The 23,728-nt window shown below is 43.4% G+C and overlaps 1 protein-coding gene across 4 annotated transcripts in view; it reads right to left on the bottom strand.

The window, feature by feature from the left end:
• P4HA2 (prolyl 4-hydroxylase subunit alpha 2) overlaps positions 1-23,728 on the bottom strand; it is a 305,296-nt gene that overhangs the window by 154,984 nt on the left and 126,584 nt on the right. For all 4 annotated transcript variants that reach the window (XM_086931565.1, XM_086931562.1, XM_086931563.1 and 1 more), the window contains 3 exons: positions 17,378-17,617; positions 12,700-12,899; positions 6,792-6,968 (listed from right to left, as the gene is read on the bottom strand). In XM_086931565.1, the coding sequence (XP_086787691.1) occupies positions 6,792-6,968; positions 12,700-12,899; positions 17,378-17,617 (617 nt within the window). The remainder of the gene's footprint in view (positions 1-6,791; positions 6,969-12,699; positions 12,900-17,377; positions 17,618-23,728) is intronic.

Genomic DNA, 23,728 nt, shown 5'->3' with positions numbered 1-23,728 from the left:
TAACACGTGTCCCGCTGTGTAAGCCTTGCGGCTCAGTGCCACAGCTACCCAGGATTGAGCTGAAGGCTTGACAGATGAAACCCAAGGGTCCTAAAGAAGTTGGTAAGTGTATTATACGGTGAGGTTGCACTACCGCACCATATACAGCCCATTTCCTCACTATACAGTAAAGGAGGTTGGATTTCTCCTTGTTCCCATTTAACATTTACTTTTATTTTATTTAAGTGCACAGATATCCCCAGGAAAGTGCTGGCGAATAAATTTCTAAACATTTTCTAATGTGTACAAGTTGACCTTGATATAGCTGATACAGTTTGGTTATTTGGTAAACAGTGTTTCATGAGGGTGGATGTCAAAGAACATGTGAGCAAAGACTTAAAACAACAGAATTCATGTATGTTTTTTTTCTCCAGAATTTAAGTGGGGTGGGGCTAGTCCACTATACAGCCATCACTTAATCCTGAGGATTAGTGTGTACCAAGTGCCTACAACAAGGTGATGACCCATATAGCCTTAAAATCTGTGAGGTCGGCAAGGTAAATCCTCTGCTGTGAAAACAAGTCGTGCATCCCGATTTTTTTGCCAAACCATTATCCTAATAGAATGTAGCCATTCCAGGGCAAGGTGCAGGAGAGAAGCACAACTCATATTTGCCCCACATGAGGTCTAAACGTGCTTTTCAATCAGAGTGATGTTGCACCTGCAGCACTGAGACTGATGTTGGATGGCACTTTCCATGTAAAGAGTGTCAATTCAAAGTGAGGCGGGGTGTGGGTTTGGAGGCCAGATAGAGGGGCCTACTTGCTGGTTCTTTTTAATCTCTCAATAACCTGTATCGTGGAAATTCTCATTTATATCGAGACACAGATTGAGCTTTGGTGGTATGTTCTTGGAATGATAGACTACTTTCCTGACCAATACCTTTCAGGATGTAAGAATCTTGCCAAATGTGTCTAACCCAACTACTTTACCATCCAGATTGACAAAGAAATCATAATGGTCATATTCTGATTGCTGCTTGACTGGGGGTACTTGCACAGCGGTTCTAGCGCTGTTGCAGGGAGGGTCTCCTCAGTGCCGCCATCGCGACGATAGGTCACGCCCCCCACACAAGCCACGCCCCATCCCCTCCTCCAGCCCCGCCATTAAAAATGTTCACTTCTCGGAAGCGCAGCGGACGCGCCGGCAGCGCGCCGAAGGCGCGCCAAAGGCGTGCCCGTCTGCGCCCGTCCGCGACGAGCGTGAGCCACCCTACCCGACTCATCGTTAACCATGGGGCCTCTCCTCCACTGTACTATCTGGAGACTTTGCTCCATTTGAGGGAGCATAAGTGCGAAGGACAATTTTCTTTTGCCGCCACCGCCCTCCCTTTGAGTGACTTTGTGACCAGGGGTCTGATATCCTGCGGACTTCTCAATGTAAGATCATTGCCAAAACATGCCGCTGAAATTCAACTCCTAGTAGAAACTCATCAGTTAGATGTTCTTTTTTGTACTGAGACTTGGACCCACCCTAACTGTGAAATTGAACTCGAGTGGGCTTGCCCGCAGGACTACAAAATCCTGCATCTACCCAGACCCAAAGATCGGGGGGTGGAGTGGGAATCATCTATAGAGCCTCCTGGCACGTTAACATCTTGGATATGGACCCGGTTGTTGGGACTGAGCTCCTCAGACTTTCAATCAACAGTCAAACAGGAGTCACCTTCACGGCAATCATCTGCTACTGCCCATCGGGGGCTTTCAGTGCCCAGCACCAACAATCGCTACTCACTTCCATGTCCAACATGGCGATTGCCCACAATAAGTTAACCATTCTAGGGGATTTCAATCTATGGCCTAACGGTTCTTTAGATACTGGACTACATAACCTTCTGCTCTCTTGTGAGAGCGTGGGGCTGAACCAGCTAGTCCGAGAACCCACTCACAGGGCAGGACATATACTTGATTTTATTTTCTCCACCCCTCAGCTAGTACTCTTGAATGACATTCTGCCCATGGCCTGGACAGACCACTCTCTCCTTAAATTTTTCATTAATTGTAAGGGAACTAAAATACTAGCACACAATATTCCCTCTGAAGTTACCTACAGAGATTGGAAGGCTTTGGAAAGGCGCAGATCTACCAACGCTATGTTCCAAGTGGAGGACAGCTTCTCCCCACACTGTCCGGCCGAGGATAACTATGAGGATTTTCGCCTCAAGATGTCGACAACCATTGACTCCCTAGCTCCATTAAAAACATGTAAGCACAAGGGGAGAGCATCAGCCCCTTGGTTTGACGACTCTCTAATTCTTCTTAAATCGGCGTGTAAGCAGGCTGAAAGAAAATGGAGACAGGGCTGCCTTGATGCTAACAAGCTAATCTGGAAAACTCAACTCTTGGATTATAAAAATGCGATTATGAAATCCAAAGCCGCTTACTATTGTTCCACAATTTGTACAGCCACCAACAGCTCCAAAAGTGTCTTCCAGATCTTAAACAGCCTTATCCATCCTGATTGCGCAAAAAAAAGTTACCCCTCCCACTCAACTTCTGTGTGACAATTTGGCGCTGTTCTTCAAAGATAAAATTGAGACCATCATTCGAAACTTAAGCATCCCCCCCACGCTGGTCGCCTCCATCGGCCTTGACACTGACCTCATTGACCCTGGAGCCGCGAGCCAAGAGCACCAGCCCATGGATCCCCTGTGGGAATTTCCCCCCATTGCTGAGGTAGAATTTAACAGACTAGCTCATGGGATTTCCTCAGGCTCTCCTCTTGACCCCATCCCCCCTAAATACTGGAAGTCATCTGGAGAGGAACTTTTCCCCACTCTCTGTAGGATTTGTAATCAATCCTTGAGCAGTGGCCTAGTTCCTGCCCGGTGGAAGCAGGCTCTTATTAGGCCACTGTTGAAGAAACCTTCCCTGAACCCTGAGTGTTTGCAGAACTATCGGCTAATCTCCCTGTTACCTTTCCCGGCAAAAATTGCCGAGCGCTGGGTGAGCTCATGCCTCTCCAAACACCTGGAGCAGAATCATTTTCTGGACGAATTACAATTTGGCTTCCGTGCAGCCCATGGCACGGAAACAGCTCTACTTACTGCCATGGAGGACCTTCGTATGCGTGCAGACAGGGGTCAGGCGGTTGCCTTGATCCTGTTGGACCTGTCTGCCGCATTCGATACGGTCAACCATATGATTTTGCTGGAGAGACTAAAAGAGGCCGGGGTGGGCGGTACTGCCCTGCGTTGGTTTCATTCCTTCCTGCGGGATAGGAAGCAGGCTGTGTCCCTCCCCCGTATCAATCAGCCTTCTCCCCGGTGATCCACGGTGTGCCTCAGGGCTCGTCCATAAGCCCGATTTTATTTAACATGTATTTAAAACCTTTAATTACGTTAATCAAAGCCCACAAGCTAGGAGCAATCAACTATGCCGATGACACTCAGCTCATTCTCTCTTGGGAGGGTGAGGAATCGATTCCTCTGGAGTCGTTTCATGACTGTCTGCGAGACACAGCTTGCTGGCTTCACAAGAACTCCTTACAGTTCAATGCCACCAAAACCGAGGTTCTGTTCTGTGCCGGAAGTCGGATCTCCCGCCCGTTTCCAGCTGAGTTCTGGCCCCCGGAAACTCTGGAAAAACCACAGCCGGTCACCAGCATTCGCAATCTGGGAGTTATGATGGATAACAAGCTCACCATGGAAGCTCAGGTCGCGAAAACAGTGCTTACCTGCACTGCTTTGATTCGCTCACTCCGCAAGATCTTCCCACTCCTACCCTTGCAGGCCCGGGCCTCAATTGCCAGATGCACCATTCTTAGTCGTCTTGACTATTGTAATGCGCTGCTTCTTGAGGCTCCGTCCGCACTGTTGGACAGACTCCAAAGAGTTCAAGCAGCGGCCGCTAAATTGGTCCTGGGATGGCCTAGGAGATCCTTGGCTACTGCGGCAATGGCTGAACTCCACTGGCTCCCCATGAAAAAGCGAGTTGCTTTTAAATCGCTCTGCCTTGTTTTTAAAGCTCTGCATGGAGTTGGCCCTGTTCCTCTGCAATCTCTGTTCGAATGGTATATCCCAACCAGAGCTCTCAGATCCACAACAGCCTGTCTGGTTAAAGTTCCAAGATTTAAAAAAGCCAGGACAGGAGGAAGATCTTTTAGGGTTACTGCATCAAAACTCTGGAACAGCCTGCCTCTGGATGCCCGCCAAATAACAGAACTTCTCCCTTTCAGGAAACGGATTAAAACCTGGCTCTATCCAAAATGCTAAACGCCAATCACTTTACTGCTCATTTCCTACTGCATTCATCTTAGTGAGTTGTCTTCAGCGCCAGGATACCTGCAAGGTGACAACTGCGCTCTATAAATGTTTTAAATAAATAATAAAATTATTTTGTATACGTAGTCAATGGAGGTCTTGATCAGCCAGCTGCGAGTTACAGTAAACCAGGAAATGGTGGATACCAATTTGAGAAAGACCTTTAGCCATTGATGCGCCTTTTCATGCCAAAACGTGCACGCGTTCCATTTCCTTCAATGGCAACGCGTGCACGTGTGGCGATTCCCTTGCGGGAGCAAGCTTTGTACACCATATGCTTGTAATTAACTTGCAAACATATGGTGCCCCTGCTCGTTCCCATGAGGTAAACAGGTGCAGGCCCCCTCCTAGCTTCCCTCCTCCTGTTGCCTCCTTTGTTAGCGCGACTCACGCGTGCGTGTTTTTTGTTTTCTTTTTTTGGCACACTGATTACGGGGCTTGCTTTGTACCGGTGCCACAACGCAGAAATAAAGCCGACTCCCACTAATGTGTAATGAGCTTGGCTCACCCGCACCCATTTCACTCATGATTTCACCCTGCAGCTCTTGCAAACGGCAATTCAATGTTCACTGGGAAAAGGAAACTGATTAGTAATGTCGCCGGGCTTAAACATGGGCTTGCCCAGTTATGTCTGTAATCCACACACAGTGTTTTCATGATAGAGAAACATCTCAAACAAAAGGACGTGGCCACAGAATAAGATAAAGATATTAAGTCAAGAGTTAACTATGCCTGAAGAAAGTATTGTAAGAGTTGCAGCGAATACATGGGAGGTGTCTTCATAAATGGGTTGTTCACAAGGAAGGATGAATGCACGCTGGATAGTGTGGAGGCTTAAGTCCAGCACAACATACAATGTCTGACATGGGCCAAAAACGCACACCCCATGGGACGCCATTATCGAACCAATGCACCATCACCCACATTCACAACCAGAATTGACCCACGTCTATACACTGAAGACCTGTTCTGGGCATACCGCAACTCTGCTTTAATGTTTCTAAGGATTTTAGCGTTTACTCGGATGCCGCGACACACAAGGGAAAAAGATGCAGGAAAGGGAGAAGTTGTTTTACCAGATTCCAGTTTCCGAAGGCAAATAGGATTTTTTGAATGAGTCAATTCACCTTTGCAACAACTAATTTATTTTCACATTTTTTTAATTAAGAAGTTTGCATGCAAATCGATATTGTATCTTTAGGGAGGCTGTCATAAAAAAATAAACTGTGCTGCATGGGGGATAAGAGAAAAGGCGCGGAAAGATGCAGAGTTCATTCCAAAAACACAGGTTGAACGGATGATGATCTGAAGCATTATCAGTACTTTTATGCCGTACATGGCCACTCCCCCTCAGCAAAAAGAGAAGAAAACAAGCAGTTGCAAGGCCAATAGGTCTGACCTTAGCAAGCTAGTGCACTGGTTATTTTTTTCTATTTTTATTGCAAACCTGTGCCACAAGAAGTCTACATTGGCTCTCGTTGAAGGAAAGGATCACCTTTAAGACCCTATGCATTTCACACAAAATTATGCAAGGCAGAGGTCCGCCGATCCTGAGATCCCTCGTCAAACCGCATCAATCGAACAAACAACTAAGATCAAACTCCCTCTCCCTGGCCACTGTTCCCTGAATAAAAAAGGCCCGCTCCGGTGGACGATTGTTCTCCTACAATGCCCCAAAACTGTGGAACGCCCTTCCACTGTCCATGCGGAGAGAACACAACCTCTTGGCCTTTCGTAGGCAACTAAAAACATGGCTGTACCCATAAATACCTCACTCCCTCTGCTCCCCATCCGGAACAACAGGTCGAATTTCAGCGCTGGGACGCCCCAGGGTAGCTACGCGCTTTATAAATCCCCATTCAAATTCAAATTCAAGAATAAAAAACGAAATTTGAATAACATCCATGATGTGACTAGTTATGTTTTCCAAATATGGAGCATTTCAATTATGCCAGGCATTATTATTACTGATTGCGAAAGCGACCAGAATAAATTATGACCTAACAAAGCACACCAATTGCAGCCAATTGCAGCCATCTACTAGGTTACAATATCACTTAAACACTTTCTAACAACAACTTTAACAAGTATTGGCATAGCCAATAGGTCTCGCCTTTGGGATGTTATAAGTGTTTAGCCATGCAACACTTGATGTTGCTGCACCAAGGATATTGTGCTGGATAACTTAAACACTTATAAGGTCCCAAAGGCGAGACCTATTGGCTATGCCAATCCTTTTTTTTCTGTAATGGCTCCAGCTGCCTGGAATAAAGGTGCCTCTTTGGCGAATTTCATAATCGTAATAGGGTAGTTTTTTTGTAACCAATTCTTCTAGTTAACTTAATTTTGTGAAGCCTGGATGCAAACCTGTGTCCTTACTACAACCACAAGAAGAAAGCAATCCCTTGTTTAAGACCCTTTAAGTGAAAATAAGATGTTCGTATTGTCAAAACCAGGTTATTCCAAGAATGATGTCTGATACCACACCCACCTTTGGCAACGCAAGTTCTTTAATCATCTCTATTTCTTCATCAGAGAGCACATCAATGTACCGAACTATGCGAGGACTGTCCCATTCATCCTCTTCTTTCACAGGTGCAATGAGTAGCTCAGGATTCCTGTTCCCATTGTGGTACCGACAGAACAGCTTCTTTTGTCTCTTTGGTGTCTGCAAAGAGAATATTGTGAAGTCAGAAATGGGAAGAGAGAAGAGTAAAGACAAAAATGTTAGTCCTTACCTTCTAACTGTCTTATTTCGAGCAATATGTAAATATACCAAAACAGCTCTGTGATATATAGATTTCTAAAACCAGAAATATTTCTAAAAATTATACACCCACTATGAAAACAAATAACCTATATAAATGTCAGTGAGGAGTTATACAATCCTATTAAGGTAAGGAGCAGTGCAACTAATAATTGTGATCTGGGTTTGCTTATCCTTATTGGCAAAATTCTCTAGGACTGCCTTTTTACATTTGTCTCATTAACATTTTATGTGACTTGAATGAAAAGAGAAATGTGAAGTAAGCAATCATCAGCAAACTCAGTAACTTAGTACAACTCTAATAATCCAAAGACCAGCAATATTTGTATATTCAGCATAGGCAAGCTGACAACCTTACAACTTAAATCATCACAACATTAAGCGCTTTATTCAGCAGACTAAATTTGTGAAAAAAAATTGTATCAGAACCCGACATACATGCTTCAGACAAATGTGGTCCTGATAGTTCGCATTAATAATAAAGCTCATGGCTGATTTAAAGGTGGACAAAATGGTAAAATCTGTTGCACTGCAGCAGATGTTAAACGTGCCACTGGATACTACTGATGGCAGAAAGTCTGCCACCGGTTTTACCAACATCATAGGAATAATAAGCAGAGTGAGTATCAATCAGCAGGGAATTCGCCAAAAAGCAGAATTATCTTGCCTGCTGTAAATCAGCATTCACTAAACAACTATACATCAGCCACATATTCTAAGGTATCTTTATTAACAAATGGTTACTTTGAAGAAAAATAAAAGTTAACATGTATCACTAATTCGTAGTCCGCATATATGCTAACATAGCTTGACTAGGAAAACCAGACTAGTGGATAACAGCACAACTGATTTTATCGTAAAGCTGACCCTTCCAACTTAAACAACTCCAGCTTAATGTTCTCTAGTGCTGGGCATAACCTTGGACAAGAGCCTGCATTCAGCACTGCTGTACCAATGCCTAGAAGGTTCTGTTTGAACAGTTGAATAAATCAAATGTATACTTTTGTAGATTTATGTAGCGCAGTTTATCACCCGTGAGGGTATCCAGGCGCTGTCCATGGGCACATGGAGATTACGTGATTTGCTCAGAATCACAGGATGTTGAGCCGAGACTCAAACCTGGATCCCAAGCTCCCAAGTCAGCAGCTCTGGCTGCTATGTCACATCCTACCCTCATTTATAACTGCAATTTTCAGATCAATAAACTGTCAAAATTGCTGCAACACACACGCTCTTACTGTCATTAATCAGATTTTAGGCAAGTGTTCCCTTAGGCAGTATCTATAAAAAGTACTCAAAAGTGTATGGGGTGAAGAGTTGGATGAGGCTTAGTAGGTTATGAGGTGTTTTTGTATGCACTGTTGGTGTCTTTAAAGGGTAAATATGTTTACGTTTCCTCTTTTAAAGGGGCAGATTCTGCTGATTTATTGCGCGTCCTATTACTACCCTACTACCAGGAGCTATTTAACTAGATCTGTAACCAGACATATGCCACACAACGATCTCAGCAGTACACTAACCCACGGAATGACCTCACAAAGATCTGAGCCTGTAGGTTACACAAAGAACTCTGCTGAAGGCACAATAATCACCTTAGTCATATTACCCTGTAACCTACCACACAGGACTGTTGATTTTCCTACTCATTTCCTTCTATTTTCATTGCCTTCCAATATCTCTCATCAACCTGAGGTTCTTTGTGTCTGCAGCCTTTTCTCTCTGTTGCTAATATTTTGTTGATCTCTCACTTTTTAGTCCTTATATTTTCTTCTTTTAACTCTAAATCTTTGTGTATTTTCGACCATTTTCCTAGTCTTGTTGTTTACCCCTTTTCGGTCACACTTCCATGTTTGCTTCTTTGCAGCGCACCGATGGACGTGGCTGTCGTTATTACCATCTAGGAGATCTTGTATTAAAAAAGCTTTGGTTGACACAAGGCCAATACTCAAAGGGTTTATGATTCAGCCTGTTCTGGGCCAGATAGAAGTCTCAAGAGATGGTGGCACACCTTGTGAGAGGGAACGTATTCATCACTCGCATTAAAGATCTTTTAACAGTGTTAATAGGCTTTCAAGAACAATCTCCTTAGGCTTGAGCAGAAAAGCCTTAAATGGCCACAAGATACACACACCCCTGTTTCATCCTGATAAAATGAATGAGATATTACCAGTCTTCTAGCGAGAGAGTCACTCTAGCTGAACTGATTGCACCTCTCACAAGTATGATGAGTAAAAGAACACATTGCAGCCTCATAGATCATTGCTTTGAGTGCTACAAATACCTTTTTTGAGCCAGAAACCTCATCTTTACTCAAAGACAAAACTTTAAAAATAATTGATTGCTACTGAACCCTGTGTGTGATTTTCAACAGCAAGCTGGTTGCCTTTCTAATGCATTGGATACTTTCTTCATTTTACCGTTCCCCTGGAATGCTAGGATCAAGTTGGATAGTAAAGATTGTAAGTATATCATAGGCGGCATCACAAGCACTCTACAACTCAGCTTAGCTTCTGGATTTGAGCTGCAAAGACAGCATTGTTCCTCTGGTTTATGATGATGCACTTTCCCTAGGAATTTTAGTAAGAATGTTCTGTAGTCAGCTTAAGGTCTTAAATGTCACAGGTGAAATCCATTTGGAAAGGCTCACTTGCAGAACAGTCTGAAGTTCACAGCCCTCATTTCAAGTTAGGCATATTTCAGGTGGGGAGATTCCTGGGCTCGATTTAATGACTTTGTCTGATATGACTCCACTAAATCAGGCCATTAAAAGTTAAAATCCGCAGAATGGGGAACAGCCTGCTTGTCATATAGTTCCTATGGGCCTGATTCTGAGTTACCGCCAGACTGACGGTGGAGGTGCAGTGGTAGTCGTGGATCGCCGCACCAGTAGTTCGACCACCGTATTACGAGAATGGCGGTCGGACTGCAATAGGACCGCCGCGGTGGCGTGGCAGTCTGAGAGCCGCAATATGCTGGGATTTACTCACATGCACCCTTTGCATGGCAGTGAGCCTGCCATGAGAAGGGTGGCGGTGAGGAAACTTAGGAGGCCCTATAGGGCCCTCCGTTCACTCAGAGCAATCGGATGCATGCAGGGGGGCAGATGGTGTGCCCCTCTGTCTACATCCACCTCCTTTCTGACATAGCATTGACTTTACAGTCCATGTCGTGCAGGAACGGGCTTTACTGCTCCCATTGCAGTGCGTTTTAATTGACATCGCTGTAAGAACGCCAAAGGACCGCCTGCCATACCGCTAGATATCTCGTAATCTGACAGGCGGGAGGCAGCAAGCTTTGGCGGTGTGGGAGCGGGCGTAGTGTGGCAGCCCGCTCGCATTGGCATAGCCAATAGGTCTCGCCTTAGGGACCTTAGAAATGTTTAGCCATGCAACAGTTGATGTTGTTGCACCAAGGATATTGTACTGCATAACTAAATACTTATAAGGTTCCAAAGACGAGACCTATTGGCATAGCCAATGCTTATTTTTTGTTGCCTTGAATAAGGCTGTATGACGCTTCATCTTTGCACAAGCCGCCTTGCTGTACCACCTTGTTTGTTTTTCTTTGCAGTATCTGTGTCATGCCACCCACGTCGACATTAGACAGCCATTATGGATGAGCAGTGCCAAGCGGTTAATCATCTCAAGTTAAGCAGGTAGTTTTGTGTATAAAACAACAAACGTTATTTTTTCCACGAAGAAAAGCAAAAACTCTTGTTTTTCTGTCTGAAAACAAGACAGGGTTAGAGGAGACAGTGTTATGAATTTGTTTAATAAATCACCACAGCGTGGCATTGTAGTAGACCAGTAGCAAATGGTTGACCCTGCTGGAGCATGATTTTGGAAATAAAAAAAAAGATAATAAATATTATGTTTGTTAAATAAAAGCAAACTGCAATCTCTAAAGGCAAGACTTTTTGCTTTTGCTGTTTACATGTGATTGAGCACCTACATATTGTCAAACTGGATGCATGAAAGACCATTTTTAACTGGTTAACTGGAATTTCCACAAAGTTTTTGAGAAAAGGATGATTCTGTCAATCAAAACGTCTTTTTATGTTGTGATACAATATACTTGACATTAATAGGCTTAAGGAACAAAAAAGATCTATTTTTTACTAGTGCTAGACGTACAGTACCGTTTATTGAAACTGTCAGCCGCAGTAAATTTGGCGGGTTTGAGCACATGGCAGGCATTTCTGTGCGTGGTGGAGAATTTAGTGGGGCATACATTTCAAATTGGCTCAGAATGATCTCTGGGATGTAGTGTAAATGGAGCGCAACTGGGGGAATTCTTGTGGTCTCTTTGTTGTGACGTGAAGCAGACTGTGCTACCACTCTCCTCTTGTTGCCGACAAAGGGTAGCGTTCCAGTATGCTTTCTCTCCAGTGTGCGCCAGGGCACTTCCTGTTTATTCAGCCCTCCGTTTGGCGACCGCCAACCCCAGTTTCGCAGAAGCTGCAGCAGCTCCAGCTTGTGCCTGTGGAGGAAGAAGCTGAGGCACCATGGCGAGAACCAGCCCCCGGGCGTCCGGAGAGAAAAATGCTGTGTGCAGCCGGACACGTTTATCCTCGTGCCTCCCGTCGCGGGGTCACGAGAAGAGCAGGACCTGGTCTGTTAACTCTTTCTTTTTTAGTCCTATTGCTGGGTTTCATTTCAAAGCAGGACTGTGGGCTTTGTGTCTTTTACAAATTTCGACAAGTTAGTTTCACAAAGTTTATCTTTTACAGCAAGTCGTATTTTTTACTGACTTTGGGTTTGGGGAGAGCGGCTCTCCTGTCAGGGCATTGTTTCCCACAGATGAGGCACAAGTGAAAGGACTGCTCATCCCTCGTTTACCGTCGCTTGATCACTTCTTGCACTGAAATCACGCCTTGCCTAAACAAGTGAAAGCTAATTATACAAGCCCGGGAGTGCGCACTGTAAGGAATGCAGCAGCCAGAACAGATGGCACCATGGGTGCTCCCAAGACCCCTAGTCCATGGGAGGGGACATTTAAAGATAAGGCGGGACATACCAGAGCTTTTGCCCATTTGTGTGCTTTCTTTTGTGGAAGCCTTATGCAAATGGCCAATCAAATGCTTGGCACAAAACAAAAAAAACACGACCAAGGCTGTGGGAGTTGGAAGTCCTTTTGGAAGCCCTTACAAAAGCCTTGCAGAGCAGCGCATGCCCGCTGCCTCAGGCGAGACCTAAAAATAAAGGCCACATGCAGCATTAGCTGCAACACTAGTAATCAGGAAAGATTATGAAGGTCATACCGTGGGATGACATCAAGGTTACTCTATTACAGATTGCCAAGCCTGCCAATTATTCAGCACGAGGGCTTTATGAAGCAGATCCTGATGACAAATAAAGGGGAGGTCAAAACCTAGATAAAGAAGTCCACATGGGCTGTTTATTGGAAGGTAGTGAGGCAAGATGTTCTGTACAAACATGTGTTAACACAGAACAGATATAAACTATCATCTGCTAGGTATTAAACTCACAAGATTATTTAAAATTAGGGTAGCTTGTGTTCTAGGGGTAGAAACTTGACACAATACTAACATGTTCCTGGATAATCAATGTGTACATATAATAGGCAGAACAAAATCAAACTTGTTCACAGTCAGCTACTAATATGTTCCTACCATTTTTACACCTTCCCCTCTGCAAAGAGCTTCATAAGCCTCACGCTCGGGCAAGTAGTCCAGCGGCCTGGCATAAATCCCACTGTGGGTCGCTGCTTGCTCAGCAGCCGAGGTTTCATTCTGCTGTTTCTCTGCGCTCTCTTTTTCCAGCATTTTCTCAAAATATCGCAAGTTAGTTCCCGCTCGCTCATGACTAGAATCTAAATGAAGCAAAGAAGAGAAAAAATAAATAAACTTGATTAGTGAAGTACATGACACAGAACTACTAACTCAAACAGTCATTCTCTTCCATATTCATATGGAAATGGCCATTTTTATTAGCATCTATAACATATTAATTGCAATATGTATTTTAGGAGGTCCCCACTGAAGCGGAGGGTTTACCAATGATTTCATATCAAATGTTCCAGGTTCATGGATTTTGCATCTTTTGACAGCAAATGACAATGTGGAAAATGGATTGGTAAGCTTTTGGAGATAAAGGCCATAATCAACGTGTGAGCTGTGGCAGAGCTAAGCATTTTGACCATTACTTGGCAACTGGTTTCAGTGACAAAAATCTGTCTGCCACTCAATAGCTTTGTACAAGCAGTAAGGCCATCATCAGAGCAATTTGCAAGTGTACATGTGCAACAACACCAACACAATACAGTTATAAATTAAGTTACAAGTCAAGTTAGTTAAAAAAGAAAACATATAATAGTTAAAATGATGCAAAAAGCAAGAATTAGGAACATTCCAAATAGAGATTAGAAGCTATTGGAAACGCAACAGTTGTCTAAACGTTTAAGGGGGTTGTGTGAGACCTAGGTTTGGCACCCTTCATGGACAACCCCTAATCAATGTGATTGAGTAAAACTGGATTGTTCTCTCCTGTCAGTTTACCTTGGCACTTCGAAAATTAAGGGAGGTCATAATCCTTCAGGCGGGCAGAACTAGAAGTGTTAGCAGAACAAATCTGGATATTCCTTTTTTGCGGTTCTCTTGTTGGCTCAAACTTCACATACAAAATGTCAAAGTGGAACAAAATGCTTATATATCCAGTCTAACGGTGAGTCTCTTTTAGAAAGTGCGGACAAGAACTTGGCACTTTTTTCCAGTTCTACAAACACTGTTTGAGAATAATACGGACGCTAGTCCCTGTTTTCAAGATGCCAAAGGATCTTCTCAAATTCCACAGCAAAATGTTTGATTACACCTGGTACCTGTGGATCTCCTCTAGCAACAACACCAGCTCCCCGAAATCAAAGGACTTTCTTAATTCCCAGTGCCAGAGAAGCAACCACAGCAGGTAGTTACACCTAGACTACACATTTTCCCCCACTATCTCTAACCCCTTCAATGCTCTCCAGCTTTAGGATTGAGGTTCCACAGGACAAGCACGCTCCGCTGGCAGAAAATGGATACCCATGTGTTCCTGGATTACTATGTTCCAGCAAGAGACTAGGAGTGCCTTTCCAGTGTTAGAGTGGAAGCAAAAACAGATGAGACAACTTTTCCCCAGCCCAATCTCAGGCAAATGGAAGTTTTTCAGGCAAGCAATACCTTAATTTTGTTCTTAGGGTCTACTCACCACATTCCGGAGAGAGAGCCAAGCAATCCTTGACAATTGTTACTCTGAGCACATCAGATTAAAATTGTTGCAGTTTCTCTGCTCAATATGTTCGATAAAGTCACCCATTTCCTGTCTTAGTGGGAATGCTTTTCTGACAAAAGCAATATGACAACAGCTTGGTTCCCTTCTACTGACCTCCCTCTCTCCCTAAAGCATTCATAAGACCTGCTCAGTTGCTCCCATGAAGTATCAAATAAAATCGCCATTTGCCACACCCGGATAAACTTTTATCTCTGTTTTGCACAGGGTCACTGCTCCGAGGAATGCCATGTTTACAGAGAAACTTAGTTTTGTTTGTTTTCTTTTACAAGCATGCGTGAGATGGGTCTGTTGGAGCAGGATTCCCTCATTACCCAATTCAATTTGTCAGCTTGACTTTGAAGCAAGAAAGTTGGCAAACTCTTCCTAAGGGCAATTAGGCTTTAACAGTGACAAACGAAGTCAACAATGGAAGATAATGAAAAAGCGCAAATCGTCTTTTGATAAAACGCAGGACACGCAATATTAAACAATCTAAAACATTAAAATGTAGTGCAGATAATTAAACATCTAATGCCTACATTTATTGTTTAATACAAACTTGCATTTGTAGTATGACGCTAAAATCTATAGTATTTTCCTAACGGAGGTTAGGCAATTTTGGGTTTTCGTCCAAGTTGCACATGAAAAACAGACCCTCGCTTCTGCTACACAAACAAGGACTTTTAAAGCAAGTCCTTGTTTAAAACACAGGAGAAAACTGCTCCGATTCTCCGTGAGTGAACTTTGTGCAACTGCACAAAATCTTTGCACACTATTAGGGTTGGCTTGCCTAAGTAGCAATGATGCACGTTTTCAGCATAAACTAAGGCTGGGTGTAACTGGAGCAGTCATCAGAACTCAACAACTTGAAAGTTCACTTTTCAGATGCCATGGGCGCATAAATAGAGGAATACAGTAAAAAAAAACCATATAATTAAATGTAAGATTTATTAGATATCAAACTTTTCTGGCCACTCAAACACACCAATGAAGTCTTGACCACTATACCAGGTTATCAACAGACACATTTTAAGCATCGATTTATTTTCAAATATCAAAAACATAAAACATGAAAGTATGTATTTGAAGGAACATATGGGAGCATTGTGTTAAACTAAAGCTTGCAAGGGTACTGATTTACCTTATGAGACCCTTAAACCATTCACAAGATTTAAGTCCCAACACTGAGTTTGTCCGAAACCAGAAGTTTGAGATCTCTTGCTATGTCTCCGCTAAGATGGACCGAGTGTGAACTGTTAGATAGGTGTGGGTGTTGTAACAAGGTAGATAGATGCATGCACGTCTCTGCAAAGTGTATCTACACCCAGGAGGCCAAGTCTCCATTACTGTGGAAACCAACGTGCAGGCTCTCAACTCTTTGATTTCAGGCTAATTATGACCTCCTTCGCTTTCATTTACTGACTGCTGCTGAGACCAACTCTTCAGCATCAGCATTGAGATCGTATCTTGATTATAAGGCCCTCTGATCCGCAATGGGTCTGTTAATCATCAATGCTGCTATCAGAACCTCTCTCCAAGTCACTTTCCAACACCTACAATTTCAGTATCATTCAGAGCATCGGCAAATGTCTGGTGTCTTGTGACATAATTTAATGAATCCCTTGAACTTTGCAACTGTTGCTCCTTTCTTCCTTCCTATTTGAGATGATTACAAACTCTTCCAATGCAGACCTATAATCCTGGTAGCCTCTAGCACTGTTGACGTAATGCTAAAATAGGAAAGCATATAACCCAGGGAATGCCATGAAGCGACTGTTTCCGTACAACTGCCTACATAGCAGATGCTCGGATACAGGTGTTATCCTCGGAGTCAGATGTTTTGGATTCAACAAAATCATTTTTTATGATTTGTATTTACACTAAACATAATAATCCACGTTTGTGGAGCGCCCAATCACCCGTAAGGGTCTCTAGGCGGCGTCAGGAAGATTAAGCAAGCTATTGCCCAGAGTCACATGGTGCTGGGCTAATCTTCCGCCGGTGATCGATCCGTCATCCCCAGATTCCGGAGTCAGTCGCCCTAGCCGCGGCGCCACACCTCTTCCTCTTAATGAAAGTGAAGCGTTACAGACAAGCTACACACATACGTCCATGACAGTAACATAAACAGAGGGGTGCAGAGAGGGGACAGGGAAAACTCTTAGCCTGATTATCCTGGGTTTGTCTCAGGACAGACTCAGTGCAACTCTCTCTGCCATTAAGGGAGCCAAGCACAAAGCAGGAACAAAACGACTGGAAAAAAGACAGTTGCAGCGGGGATTCTGAAGGTGGCAAAGCTGTCTGAAGGGGATACATGACATATGCTGCAAAAGCATATATCCATTACAGTTGAGTGTGCCTTCCTCCAGTCTTTGCTACAAAAGATTTTCGTATCTTATTAGCCGAACTTTCCTGACACCCACAACATAGGTTGTTATTAAAGTCGAAAGTTCAGATTTCAACAAAATTACTTTGGTGTTTTAATTGGTCATGCTTTTGGAGTTAGAATCAATTATGACAGCAGCTGATCGGAAATGGAATTTGTTGGCGTGGATAATGGTTGGAAGGGTATTCTGTCCAAACCGAAAAAATAAATATATATTTATATACATTTTCCCCCCGAGTAAAACCCCTAAATGTAATGAATGTAACACTTTTCAGACAGACTTATCTGCAAGTCTCACAACATGAAGCCCAGTAAAGTGCAACAAAAGCACATGGGCTGATTACTGCCACTTAACTTCAAAATTCCTTTATTGCAATATTGTTGTTTTGCCCCCGACCCCCACTAAATACCTCTGATGCCGAACAGAGCAGCACCATTTACCATTAAGCTTCATATTGCCACCACGAGGCATACTGAAGCTCTTTGTACAGATAAGGAAATGTATATCTAAGTGGCCAAATCCATAAGGAATGTGGAACACATGCATTTCCAGGTAAACGGTGTCCTTTCAGAGACTCTCACTTGTTCTCAATTCATTTTTTTCACCATGCTCAGGAATTCATTTGTGATATGCAACTGAAAGAAATGCTTCTTACCGAAAGCTATTAGGCGCCTTGTTAGTTCCATGGCCCTGTGTACATCCCCGAGCTGAAAGACAGCATAGCTGAGATAGTCGAGCACGTCCACCTTACTGGTTGATGCTTCTTGTCCCTCATCCAATTGTTTTAGTGTCTGCTGCATCCACAATACTGTGTGGTAATAATCACCATCGTTATAAGCGGTTTTTCCCAATCCAAAGCAATCATCAGCCGATAAAGAGGAAATATACTCTGTTCCTAAAATCAAAGTGAAAAGAAAAAAAGAAATGTTCAGGATTAATATACTGACATTAAGGGCAAAAAACAACAACTCTTGCATCAATCGGAACGTGTATATCAATGCATCTTTATGGTATATATTTCTATATAGTGGACCAATACAAAAATATGGGTACCATTTTGGAACTAAGTTAGTCAATATTATCAATACCATGCACTTGCCTGAATCACTGGTTCATACAGAATACCAAACATGCAGCACTTTATTGTGGTGATTTACCAAGTCTGCTTCTCCATCCAACCAATCACTTTCTTGCCCAGTGGAAACACAGCGATGCTCAAAGTTATTACTGCACTTGTGAAGCACGTGAGAAAACAGCATTAGGGGGTGAATCAGAATTCGAGCCTGCACCCTTTGTAGATAACAGTGTTCCTGAAAAAAAAATGGGATTCCAGATCTGCCACCAGCAATTTTGAGCATGGAGACCCAGATCCTCCTTGCAGACACCGACCTGCAGGGGGATGTCTGAGGGTCCTATGGGGCCCCCGTTCTTACCTCCAGAGAGGTTCCTTCAGTGCGCCAGATTTTTTTGAAACACTGATTTGGCCTCCTAAGGGCCTTTGTCACCAGTGTCTATAATAAGGAGTGGGCATGGAGGGAAAGAGATTTCCTAATTTGCATGGGGCCACGCCCCCTTGCAAATGAGGGCAAGCGCTCTCATAATAACGTTGGCTCTAGATGGAGGGGGTGGGGGGTGCACAAAGTGGGCATAATTCCCGTATGACCCCGGGGCAGAATGTAGAACCCAGCTCAAGATTTCATTGTGGAAAAACAGTGGTATCATGACGTCTGGGAAGCAGGGAACGGATACCTTGGATATGGGATGAGATGAGATGAGGGATCAAACAGTAGAATGCAGCAGATTCTGCACTTCACTCGACAAAGCTATCTGGCTTTCTTTCTTAATGTGATTGTGTGTAGGTTACACTGGAGTCTATGTGCCTTTGAGGTGCCTGTCTGAGTAGCTCAGCTTGGATCAGGCCTTAGAAGAAGCCGAAATTTACAAGTAAGATTTCAGTCTCTAAGTTTCAGACAAATAGCTGCAATCCATATTTACCTGTGTCAAAGTCTGATCTGTGTTATAAGCTAAAGACACTTTACAGTATAGTTCGGTATCATCCACTTATTGCTGCATGTCTCATTGGCTCAGTAGAAATCAATGGCGGCTGGTACTTACCGGTGGTGGGGGGGGGAGGGGCAGCCCTGGGAGGGCGGGGGGAGGTCAGTCAGGGGAGAATGGAGTGAAAATAAAAATACACTTAACTGTCTCCTGTCTGCCCCTGCCACCGCCTCCTCCTCCTACTCCACTCAACCCTCTTCGCCTGCAGGGCAGGAAGCACCTGACTCTCAGCCCCCCGATAGCCAATCACCACAATTGGTATGTAATGCAGCTGCATGGAGAACATACAAAGTGCGCATGAGGATTTGACTGGCCCGAGAGGGCCGACCAAAGCATCATGAGCACTAGGAGTGGACAAACCACCCCCCCCTGCCCTGCTGAGCAAGGACGTAAAAATAAAATGCTAATAACAATGATTATTATTTTATTTTGACCTTTTTGACCTTCTCAGTAGGGCGATGCTCCTCCGCCTTAGAGGAGGACCCACCACTGGTAGAAATTCCAGAGATTCCATACTAAGAGTAATCACAATGAGGGCAACTATTACACCCTTGAGTCCACTCTCTGATGCCAGCCTGTTCTTGTTGTTGAAGCCAATTCAAAATAAATAAAGCAAAGTGGAATTCGGGCTTGCATTTCTAAAGCAGATGGCAGATGGGCGGTAAGATCCTCTTCTAGAATCTTCTCTAGGTAAGAGAGGTGGGTGATGAGGCTTTAATTGGAGAGCTAGTCAGTAATTATGGTCATGATTTTTGGGACGTATGCATTAAATTTCTATGTAATACTGAAAAGGCAGAGAGATAGGCAGGTTGGGGTACGTAGAGTAAGCATGAGCAGCATGTTAGACAAAAGAGGGCATGCTGTTCACACGGACGAGCAGTACCACAATGAGATGTGAAATAGGGTGCAAAAAACATACATCAAAACATAACAAATGTCTACTTATTTAAACAGTTCCCTACTAAAGATATTGATCTACCCCTAATCTCGCTATTAAACACTTTCAATCACATAGGCTAAGATTTTTAGAAGTTAGAATAGTACCTTAAATCAGTCCTAAACATGCTGGACGGTAGGTATCAATCAGAATTTTGTCATTAGGTACAGGTCAATATTTTTTCAAATATTATTTTACATTTCAGAGGGACCTGTCTGAAATTCCTAAAATTACCCAAATATTGGTCAGTTTTGTAATTCTTATACTTTCATTCCAAAAAAATTTCGATCGCCTGCAAGTGCTATTCCAAAGTCAAGTGGGAAGTTCAAAGAAAAATGTGAACATAAGAAAGCTACATTTAACGAAACCATAGTAAAGAAAGATCATTCATGTCACAAGGTGGGGAAGGATAGGGGTTTTCATTGAGTAATTTGAGTGCCTAGAGAGGCATATTGAGAAAATGTGCACTAAATTCTCAACTGCAAAAGCAAATTGTTAAAATAAAGAAAGATCTGTAGTCCATAGGTGTAATCCAGGATCATAGCTTTATTCTTCAGTTTAGATCCATAGTATAAAGATGTATTGTAGAGACCCCACCAGGAGCAGTTAACCACTGCTCAGCACTTCATACCAACTGACTCTTTCTTACAATTCAACCCTCTCAACATTCCGATGACATCATGTAGGCCAAGCAGTAGAGCAGGGGCAAGCATAGGGAGGATGCATAACACTTGCTATATTATAACACATCCCCCTTTCATCTAAATCACAAAGGAAACATATGAATCATAATGCACGCATACACTATAATCCACAATAAGTAAATGTGCCGAGATGAAACAGCACAACAAGAATGTCAAGAAGCTTCAGAAATAAAAAGGTCAAATAACATTATGATTCAACCTCCAAAGTTCTAAATCTTCAAACATTCCAAAACATTCATAAATAGTAGCATAACACTTGGACCCACACAAAAGTCCTAAGATATATCCCGAAAATGTCAGAGACTAGGTTTTTCCCACCCGACAATGAGAGAACACATACTCTCAAAACAACTCAAATGTAAAGCTTTACTTAAGGGGCGACTAACCTATGTCAACCCACAACCAGGTGAGAGAACGACACTCTCAAGACAACCACATGGGTAAAGATGGGGCGACTACCCTATGTCAACCCACAACCAGGTGAGAGAACACTGCTCTCAAAACAACCACAGAGGTAAAGACGGGGCAACTAACCTATGTCACCCCACAACCAGGTGAGAGAACACTGCTCTCAAAACAACCACAGAGGTAAAGACGGGGCGACTAACCTATGTCAACCCACAACCAGGTGAGAGAACACTGCTCTCAAAACAACCACAGAGGTAAAGACGGGGCGACTAACCTATGTCAACCCACAACCAGACCAGGTGAGAGAACACTGCTCTCAAAATAACCACAGAGGTAAAGACGGGGCGACTAACCTATGTCAACCCACAACCAGACCAGGTGAGAGTACACTGCACTCAAAATAACCACATAAAAGATAAAGGCAAACATTGCCAATGGGGTAACCGACCAGAGTTACCCACAACGAAATGAGAGAACCATACTCTCAAACACTCAACCAAAACTTGAACTGAAACCTCTACAGCACATATTGCTAGATTACTGATACTACACACCACACTTCCCCCTTTCCATACATAAGCAAAACAACAGATAAAACATACTCGTATCAGTGTACAAAAACAGGACCCAAAGAGAAGCACACTATAGGATTAAAAATAAAGTCGCCTTAGGAAACTACAGACACAACAGCTCCCAATATCCTTTCCATAATGATCCCAAATACATACAATAGGGCAAGCACTCCAGAAACCTTCACGAAGATAAAACAACCAAAACAAAAGACAATGCCCACACAAGCGCACACACAAAACATGCATTGAGATGCTAAGCACTTTAAAACAAACAAATAAATAAATAAATAAAAGACTTGAGCTCCGGTGAGCGGTCTCTCACCCGGGTTCACCATGCTCTCCGCTGTTGTCGCTTAATATTGCCACAAAAGTGAAATGTCAGAGTCAAGAGTTCCATTGCTCTGCTCTCTCTCCAGGCGATACTTGTCATGTTGAACCTGACACCCAAACTGTCCAAAACCAAAAGAAAATGCGGCACCATGCATGTAGGTCAGACTCGTGCGGACGGGAAAACAGACAGCACCACGTTTCCCGTACATTCTTTGCCGCAATTGCGAAGCTTAAGAAAGAACATCGAACATGTCCGGCAATCTGAGGCATTGTCCAGAAAATAGCATGAACCAGGGCCAAAAACAAAATCTCGGCACGCCTCCAGACGATGTGCCGGTTGGCTCATAGAGCGCTGCTGCATACAGGCATCACTGAACAGCTGAGAAACTACGAAGTGAGGAAACGTCATCAGAAACGAAGAGACGTCACGAAGGATTCACCCTGCTTGCGCGCTGAATAACGGTGAGATGCACGTGCATGGGGTTTAAATTTAAACACAGCCCTCCCGTTTGCCAAGGTGAATATCCACTTTAGGAGATAAATCGCCAATTATTTAAAAACAAAAAATATAGCGCACCCAGTCACTCAAAGAGGTGCTCCTCATGACACAAATCACTTGGGCAGTATAGCAAAGTTCCTCAAGTCCGTTTAACACTGTCACTGACTCTGCGCCACGGCAAATACACATAAGAAGGTGTTCGTTGTGAGGGAAAGTAACACTAAGACCTTCTTTTCTCTAAAATACCTAGAGGACAGCAGGCTGTAAAGTAGGTGACAAACGGTCTTGACAAACGCCAATCCACAAACAGGCTGCCGAGTGCTGTTGTAAAATGTTCCTCTTGCTCACTCAGGATAGCGCTGCCAGAGTACCCAAGCACTTTGAAAGCACTTTCTGCACAGAAAGTTGATTACAGCTGTAGGCAATCAGTCCAGAAGACTTACTGATGTACTGCAACAATTCTCACGCAGGTTTACAACAGACATCAAATTAAAACTGCAACAATTCTCCTGCTGGTTAACAACAGACATCAAATTAAAACATACGCTCAGGGTGCAGGCTGTCCAGGTGGAACAGGACTCTGGGGGGGTCAACTGGGCGTTACCTTTTACTTTCAAAGTTCTTAATGTCTTAAGTTCCTTATCTTGTAGATGCTTGGTTCCTTTGTTGGTCTATGTCTTTAGTTCACATCCAGACTTACTTGAGGTTCCTTTAATTTCTTTGCCAGATTCCTTTAAATCCAAGTTCCTTTAGTTATAAAAGTCTATATCCAGAGAAATAGCACGCATGTTCTTTTAAAATCGTCGCCAGTGTTAAAATAAAGAAAGATCCGTAGTCCATAGGTGTAATCCAGGATCATAGCTTTATTCTTCAGTTTAGATCCATAGTATAAAGATGTATTGTAGAGACCCCACCAGGCGCAGTTAACCACTGCTCAGCACTTCATACCAACTGACTCCTTCTTACAATTCAACCCTCTCAACATTCCGATGACATCATGTAGGCCAAGCAGTAGAGCAGGGGTAAGCATAGGGAGGATGCATAACACTTGCTATATTATAACACAAATGTTTCTCTTATTTTGTGTAATTTGCAGAGATAATTCAGCTCCTGTTTTTCCTTTTGCTTCACTCCTACTTGGGATGGGATTTCTGATCTGTTGGGTTATGGGGAGCAGCTCCCTAAAATCTGTTCGAGTCACAAGGATTTAACTTCAGGAAGTGACAAAGCACATCAACTGCTTTTATCAAAAGTAACCGCCCTGTACTCACAATGCGCTTCACCTGCATATTTTGACATTTGCATACCACTGGAGGGGAAGGGTGTTGATAAAAACTGCGCTTTATGTTTGACAATAGTTATAACTGAACCTACCACAGCAGTACTGCTTTAATGAGGCTGAAACACCAGCACGTCAAAGTAGCTCTGAATGAAGCCATTATGACAGAATGTTTAAGAGCAAATATTTCATCCAATGGCCTTAATTTTTCCCGGAGTC

This window comes from Lissotriton vulgaris, chromosome 7 (genome assembly GCF_964263255.1).
Source record: "Lissotriton vulgaris chromosome 7, aLisVul1.2, whole genome shotgun sequence".
In the NCBI taxonomy this organism is placed as follows: Eukaryota; Metazoa; Chordata; class Amphibia; order Caudata; family Salamandridae; genus Lissotriton; species Lissotriton vulgaris.
This window is presented reverse-complemented; position numbering and strand designations above follow the sequence as displayed.